Source organism: Quercus suber, unplaced genomic scaffold (assembly GCF_002906115.3).
Source record: "Quercus suber isolate HL8 unplaced genomic scaffold, Cork oak 2.0 scaffold_130, whole genome shotgun sequence".
Taxonomy (NCBI): Eukaryota; Viridiplantae; Streptophyta; class Magnoliopsida; order Fagales; family Fagaceae; genus Quercus; species Quercus suber.
The window spans coordinates 674,891-683,704 of NW_027069593.1; the positions used below are offsets into that span (position 1 = coordinate 674,891).

Here is an 8,814-nt window from a genome sequence, read left to right on the forward strand (position 1 = left end):
GTTAATTATTAATAGGAATTTATTATAATTGTGTTTTTAAAGGAAAATGTTAAATATGAGTTTGATTATTATGGTAGTTATTAATAGGAATTTATTATAATTGTGTTTTTAAAGGAAAATATTAAATATATAATTATGGTAAATTTTAATAGATATTTATATTTAGCTAAAATGCAAATTGCATTATCTAAATTTGACTGAAATTCATTTTAATTCTCTAACTTTACTTTCGTTCAATTGAGTCCTCTAGTTTCAAATTTATTCAATTTAGACATTTCATCTAATTTTGTTAGAAAAATTTCCTTTAAGTATGTAATTAACTAATGAAAAAAACATTTTGAAAAAAAAATTCTCACATACAAAATCAATAAAATATATATTTTTAATTTTATAGATTTTTTTTTCGTGTGAGAAAAATATTTTTTTTAATGACAAAATTTTAATGAAATTAGACAGAATGCCTGAATTGAATAAATTTGAAACTTAAAAAACTCAATTATGTTTAGTTTATTTTCATTCCATAATTTTTTTTTTATATAAAAAATAGGATTAGAACAGATTTTTATGGGACCAATATTATTCAGTGTTTGAAATTTATGTATTTCATTAATGCTCGGGGCCTTCGAAGCCGACTGGAATGGCCAAAATTAAACATAGAAATGGAAAAAAACGAAGGGACTAAACTTATTCTTGGAAGGTGGAAACTTCAACATGATGGCATCCAATTCCAATGATTCAAGCCCAAACACGACTTTACCAATAATAACGTATCAAACAAGAGATGCCTTTTCCTTCTTACTTCTAGTTCTTTCTAGTCTTCTAGCAAAAGCCAAAAATGAATAGGAAAGTTCAACTGTTTTACGAAATAAAAAAAAATGGCTACCAACCAAAATCAAGAATCATAAATTAGAAGCGGTGCAAGAATAGGAAAGCGAAATTTAAGAGAGGTTTTTTACGGCAAAGAAAAAAGAAAGTGAAATCAAATAGAGAATTTAAAATTTTTTTTTAAGACACATTTTATTTTTAGGACATATACCTACCAAACGCGTCTCTAAGTTTAGAATTTTAGAGACGCGTTGATTTTGACGGAGCTATTCACTGCATACACAAGCAATTGAGCCTCAATGGAGGCTCTCTTCCTATATATAGGCCATATGTACCATTTTTAGAGTCTTAGCTCACATCTCTTCCCTATATATATATTCAAACACATAATATAACCTGCACCAATCACTCTCTCTCTCAAAACACAAAGCACAAAACACATTCTCCTTGTTCTTTCAATTTTGTTGCATCCACAAATTAAGTAATCTCAAAAATGGCTCTCTCCTCCAGATTGTCTTTGGTTCTCTTCCTCTCTTCTCTCTTCCTCCATGCAGCATTAGGTATCATTTCTTATATCATGTTTCCCTAGTCATCATGATACATTATAAATGTTATTTGCAAACATAGTTGAATGTTATGTTGTTGATATAATTTTTGTATGTACTTGCGTGTTTGTGTGTAGCTGAGCTTGTATGTGAGGATTTGCCAAAGGGTGTTTGTGCATTTTCAATAGCATCTTCCGGGAAAAGGTGTTTGCTCGAGACATCGGTGGCGGGTGATGGAAGTGTTGAGTATCAGTGTAGGACATCAGAAGTTGTGGTTGAGAGAATGGCTGAATACATAGAGACTGATCAATGTGTTCAGGCATGTGGGGTTGATAGGAACTCGGTTGGGATTTCATCAGATGCCCTTCTTGAGCCACAATTCACTGCAAAGCTTTGCTCCCCAGCTTGTTACCAGAAGTGCCCCAACATTGTTGATCTTTATTTCAATTTGGCTGCCGGTGAAGGTAACAATTCCGCACCCATTTGCATTTGTTTGTTTAAATTGAAAAGCTTTGAAATAATGAAGAAAGAACAAAAGAAAAAAGAAAAAAAAAAAAGACAATGCAAATAATAAGATTGGTTGTGGAATGATTTTCAACCGGTTATTAAGTCTCTAACTAATTAACATGGTCCACTGAAAAGTCTTGTAATTCCTAATGGATCGCGTTCCTACTGGTAATAACATGTTTATTGTTAAACTTGTTAAGCCCCATTTATTGGTCTCCTTTAAAAACGTGCAAGATCATGACTTATAACCTATTTAGACCTTTTTTTTTTTTTTTTTTGACAAGAAAAGAAATCTAAATGTTAAACTTTGTTTGGTGAAACTGAACATCTCTCTGGGAGAAACAATATAAAATTTTAGACTTACCAAAAAAATGTATTTCTGGCAGATAATTGTAGGAATTTATAAAATTAGGGATCTTTTATTTTTTTTTAAATCTTATTTTAAAGAATGGTTACAAGTTACAACCCCACACACTTTGTATTTAGAGAGGTACCACTTCGACCAATATGCCCGGTATAAAAGCTCAGGAATATGAAGTGAATACTCAATGATTTGATGTTTGCTAGATTGCCAGCATAATAGATTCTTACTTCTGACATTAGTCAAGATGACCATAAAGTAGTCCTGCAATGTGATGAATGTCCCTAGCTTTCTTGTACCACATACACCTGTTCTTGTTGTTCTTTCGCTTTCAACTTTTACTCATGAAAATTTTGTGATACCTCACTTTAGGTTTTATTTTTGTTTTTGTTTTGGTTGTATCTTACTTCTCCTTCAATCAAAGAATGGTCCTTTCCATTTTTATTTTTATTTTTTAAAGCAGTTGGTCTATTATCACAAATATTTTTTAAAAGTCTTCATTCATACACTTGACTAATATTGTAAATTGTAAACATACCATTAATGTATTTTTTATCATTTGTTTTGTCACACACAGGAGTACTTTTGCCGGAGTTGTGTGAGAGACAGCGCAGCAGTCCTCACCGCATCATGAGCGAGCTTTTGAGCTCCGGTGTTGCCCCTGGTCCAACCTCTGGCAATCCATCAGTGGCTTCAATCCACAGGACTGCCTCTGCTCCAGCTCCCCTGTAATCATCTCGTGTTTCTTAAGATCATTTGCCTTTGAAATTAGTGTAATTGAATCAAGAATAATGATCAAATTAGAGATACTCTGAAGGAATGAGGGTTCATTCTTTTGGGATGAGTTCGGTGAGAATTATTATTATTATTATACATATATGAACGGGAGTATGAATTGCTTGATTTTTATAATCTGAGATCAATGAATATTATATCCTTTATACTTATTTCATTTTTTACATTTTTTAGGATTAATTTTCACCAAAATATACAGAAAGCTACCTACCTAGCTGAAAGAGGGTCATTACTCTCAAAATATTGGGCTAATTACATTTTTCTACTTTAAACTATTATTCCAATTACATACAACTTTTAGAACTATTGAAACAATCGATTGACCCTCCAATTTTAAAAATACATAACACTTAGGTCCGTTTAGTAAGAAATTTCTAGTAACATTGTTTAAGTTTTGTGGAAATATGTGTAGGTGAAAAAGTTTGTGGAAATATGTGTTGTGATATTTAAACAACAGTTTTCATTGTTTAAACACCGTTACCATGCAAACAGAGCCTTAACTCCTTCCGTCTATTTTGTTATTAATTCTAACGAAATTTAGTATTAAAAGACTAATTTTTCTCATAGTTATCTATTTTAGAGAGAAATAAATTGGTCTTTTAATGTTAAACTTAAGAGCAAAATATACGGCAGTGGAAACATTGCAACAGAGTCATTGTTGGTGAGGCTTTAATTCTTGATACATAAAAAAAAAAAAAAAAAAGGAGAGAGGACTGAATGATTCTTTCAAAAGGTCTATATTTTATTGCTAATGGATTGGATCTTTTGGACTCATTCAATTCAAGGGTGGGTTGTTGGGTTTGGTTTGATTGGGCTTCTTGTGTTGACACTTTTTTTTTCCTCAAAAAAAAAAAGGGTAAAAAATTTTATCTTTTGCTAATAAGATAAAATTTTTATTTAAGCGTAACTGTGTAAGTAACCTTTTACAAACAAATTCACTGCGCAAATGCACATCATGATCAGATCAGTTACATAAACTTAGCTGGATAGTCATGACCAACAGTACAGGCATAATAGTTTCGGGACTTGATTACTGAACCTACTCGGTTATCAACTATCAACTATCAAATAAGCAGCTATGTCCACTAACCCTTCATTCCATCCCCGTCGCTCCTCATCAATCAAAATCCCTCACATAATGAACTCGTTGTGCCTCCTCACCCCATTCCAGCTCTTAAATAAGCCACACATCCTACCAAATTTTTATCTTGATGATTCCTTGTTGCAACAATTGTTGTGCGGAAATTATACTTCATCACACATAAGAAAGGATTGTTGCCTAACTTTGCTTGAAGAAATAAGTTATTGGGGAAATACTTAGCCTTAAAAACCCCCCAAAAATAGAGAAAGTGGCTGCTGCAAAAGCCTTCGTTCTTTAAATCCTAACCTGCCATTATCCTTTGCGGTTCACAATTTGTGCCGACTTTTCCAATGAATTTTCCTCTCCTCCCCCCTCAATATTTGGCCATCATCAAATTGAGTTCATCACACCATGTCTTTGGTAGGTTGAGCATGACATCGTTTGAGTTAAAATAGCTTGAACCATGGATTTTATCAATATTTCTCTTCCCACTCTAGAAAGTATAAATGATTGGAGATTTGGAATCTAAGTGTATTCATTAAGGCAAAAACTTTCAGCGTTATGGATTTTAATTTTTGAGGCTTGAGGTTACCTTGTTGCAAGAAATCATAGCTTCCTTCTCAGTCTGTCTTTCTTTGCAACTAAATGTATTAAATGGGTAAGATTTTTTTTTTTTTTAATGAAAAAAGATAATTTTTTTTCCAAAATCGAAACAAACATTATGTTTGGTTGTAGCTGGGGGAGGGCTTAGCAAGGAAGAGTGGAAGGGAAGAGAAAGAGAAAGGGAAAGGAAAGGGATATTGATAAGGAAGAATCATAGCAAGTACCAGGGGCTTAACCCATCAGCTTTCTCCTCAGGCTGACGGGCCAGCCACGACGGACGTTGAGGACTAATACGCTGACGGAAAAAGACACGCTGACAGTAAGGACAATTCGAGAAAAGCTTAAGGGCTAATTATGTTCAGAAATGCTGACGGCCCTTTATCAACGTAGGGAACGAGACAAGCCGACGGGTAGGAGGCCGACGGTTCCAATAAAACCTTTACTTGGCCACCACGCTCAATGATAGATTCCTATAAGGAAATGACTCCGCAATCTACGCTCATAAGGATTCCTATATGGAAAAGACTTCTGCTCCAAGAAAGAAAGGTCAACCCCCTACTACTATAAAAGCCCCAATACCCTTACAAATCGAGGTATGCATAATAAACCCCTCTCTAGCACTCTAGAGTTGAAAGAAGTTCTAACTTGACCTTCGGAGGGTATTTGGCCGGCACCACACCGGTGCTCTCTGTTAGGTCCTCTTTTCTTTGTGCAGGTGTCGTTTCGAGGGTACGAGTATTGTGCAACTCACTGTTGATATTTTCAGCATCATCAGATATCAAAATAGACTTTGATTCATTCAACAGACTGGAATCTCCCACGACATTCTGTTTATGGTCTTATACGTAACTTCAATATAACACTGAGTCACTCATAGTGACTAACTTCAATAGGTTCAACAACTTTTGCCAATTGGACAACCCAAAGAATGGCTTAGTTTTAGCAGCCATTTGGTAACACTATGATTTTCTTTGTTGAACCTTTCATTAAATTCCACTCCCATTCACAAAGAATTATTACAGTATATGCCTTTGGTCCTTAAAGAAGCATCACAAGTCAACTTGAAAACACACAAACTGGTGGCCTATATATCCTACCCTTTTAACTACCTTGGCATCTCATTGCATAGCTATCAAGCGCTCCTCTCTTTTTTTTTTTTTTTTTTTTACTACTACAAGATAGAATTTTTATTCTAACATAATCTAAATGAATATGTGTGTGAAGCTCCCTCCTGGAGACTTAAATCCGGCCCTTACCCCCACACTCTACAAGTATTTATATTTGTGGAGTGACCATCGCACCAAGGGTGCGCGATGATATCAAGTGCTCCTTTTAAGTACACCAAAATATAGCGGATCCACTGCAAATTCAATGAGCTCAAAAATGTTATTAGCATTAACTACCTCTATTCATGGCATTCAAACCAGGCAACCCCTGCTAATATACGGTCTTTGAAAAGATGAAGTTTCGTTTCTTCAAGCTCCCAAAATTCCATTATCCTAGACGTTGTTGGAAAAAATTTCTATCTCTACTTTGCAAAGTAGCATCTTAAATCTGTCATGGATCTTTAATGTCTATTTGCTCCACAATATTTTGTTACTCGGATTTAACCCATGAGACTGTCTCAATCCATATGTAGATTGCATTTGGAATGTGCATTTGTTGTCTTTAATCCAAACTATATGATCAAGGTAAGGAGATTCAGAATGAGGAAATTTTTTTGACGTCGCCAAAGCTACAAGAAAACAAATATATTTCCTTTTGAATGAAAATAAACTAAACACTATTTTTTGAATGAAAATCTTGAATTCATGAGGATTTCTTTAAATCCACTGGGTGATAGATTGATAGGTTCTTGAAATTCATTAGAGAAAAACAATAGACAAAAGTTTGAATTTTTATTAATCTGAGAATTGAATTGCCATGAATGTTATAATGCATTTAAATAGTAAAAGAAAACCTAGTATGGATAGGAAAACATCTAGAAAACCCTAATTTGCACTAACCACGAAATTAGGAGGCAAAAAGGTAAATTTTACCAAAATAGCAAAATTGAGATAATTGTGGAAATTAAATCTTTTGTCTCTAATGTTTCAAAACAGATGAAACCTTATTCTGACTTTTAAACTAAAAGTTATAAGGAAACCAATAATACTAAAAATGAAAAAATAAAAATAAATAAAAAACTCATAGATTTTAGGGGCTAAATGATGGAATTCACCCGAAAAGCGGTTTCAATTGTGGCCAAAAGGCTCAGGTTCTACTATCAGTGCCATTTCCCTTCATGTCACCAAATTTCACGCAATTTCATCACTGTCACAAATTATTTCCACTATTACTTTTTTACTTATTGAATTTCATGCGTGCTGACTTCTGGCGATCTCTCTATTTAGGGAAAGTTTGTGTTGTCTGTTTTACATAACTTTTATAGCATTTATTGACTTTTATTTATTTATCAAAGATACAAATATATCGTGAGAAAAAATTTATGTTGGAGTATTTTTTTTTTCTTTTTTAGGGAGTAAGATCAATTGGCTCTAGTCAACACCCAGGTTGTGAGACTTATTGGTATTCAACCCAATGGTATGTTATTGCAAATAGGGTAAACAAATAACTCTAATTCAGTGCGCCAAAACATCAAAAAAATTGGATAGAAGATCAGGAAAGCAATGAGTACAAAATCTTCATAAATGTTAAGGAAAATTCGATTTAAAACAAATTGCTCAAGCATTGTAAAAGTGCTGAAAATAAAAGGAAACCCTACAACAAGGCAAAATTTGTGTTGGTTTTTGGTATTCTGCAGTCACGATGGTTAATTTTCATGGAAGGAAGTTAGCCTCCCCAAAATTGATTTTGTCACTGTCTTCATTATAAGTGAATGAATGTCTCGTAATTAAAGGCTAGAATTGAATAGGATACAATTATATAACAAAGATACTATATCCAAGGTTACCTCTCTTCCTCTTGTACCTTACTTCAGAACAGAGAGAGAGATTACGAATTTACAAAATGAATAATCTAGGAAAATTAATCTAAACATCTGACTCAAATGCATCACGAAATCACATGAGAAGAAGTCAAACTTCCACAAAATATTGATCCAAAAATGAGCTTGCAATCAGGCTCGGATATAAGCCCGCCATCATATGGAAAGAGATTTATTAAGTGGGCTGGGACCCAAAGGAACTAATTGTAAAAACCATTTTTTGTTGGGCTTATATTACAAATGGTTTGCGGGCTAAACTCTTGACAAAGGAAAAAGAAAATAATTTATTTTTAAGAATACAACCAAACATTGAAAATAATTAATTTCAATATATTTTAGTTAAAAGTATTTTCAAAAAGAAAAAAGTTTTTACTGAAATAAATGTAGCCTTAAAAATAGAAGAACAATAAAAGGAAGGGGAAAAAAAAATTAGAAAAGCAAAATTAAAAGAGAAAGACATTCTCTAATCATATCATACATATTATATTAAAGTACAAGTTTTTTTTTTTTTTTTTTTTTTTTTTGGGGGAGAAACATATTAAAGTACAAGTTGAGAGAAAGTTCAAATAAGAATCAAAATTTAATTTTAATTGCATTTTACATTCTAAGAGCATCTGCATTAGTAGATATAAATTTTTTGTAAATTTGCACATTTAGAACTTACTTTTTCTATTTTACATTCTCATTTTATAAAGCACCCACATCAGTTTATCTATTATACACATCAATTTATTTAAATAATCATTTTTATTATATACCTCATCTTTCTCAAATCTCTGCCCCTCTCTCATCCCAACCCCCTACCCCCACACATGCACACACGGCTTCGGTGGCATCAGCAGCTCTGGCAGCATCAGAAACTCGGGGACATCGGCAACAGCTCTAACAACTCCGGCGAATTGATTTTAAGTTGTTTTGTATTGATTTTGAGTTACTTTTGGTTTGATTTTGTTGATTTTGTGTTTGGATTATCAAATGTTGAAATGGGTTGTGGTGGTAGACTGGTGATAGTTGGGCGGTGCTGGATTGATATGGTGGTGGTGGTTGGGTGGTGGTGATTTCATTTAGGTTTGACTTGGTTAATTTTGGCTTTGATTTCATATGAGTTTTG

General features: G+C 33.3%; 1 protein-coding gene across 1 annotated transcript; it reads left to right on the top strand.

Moving 5' to 3' along the window:
* Positions 1-1,169: 1,169 nt before the first annotated feature.
* Positions 1,170-3,185, top strand: LOC112004097 (uncharacterized). Its single transcript, XM_065776210.1, has 3 exons — positions 1,170-1,385; positions 1,508-1,834; positions 2,816-3,185. Exons 1-3 carry the CDS (start codon positions 1,319-1,321, stop codon positions 2,968-2,970), a joined length of 549 nt encoding a protein of 182 aa, XP_065632282.1. The 5' UTR covers positions 1,170-1,318; the 3' UTR covers positions 2,971-3,185.
* The last annotated feature ends 5,629 nt before the right edge of the window (positions 3,186-8,814 follow it).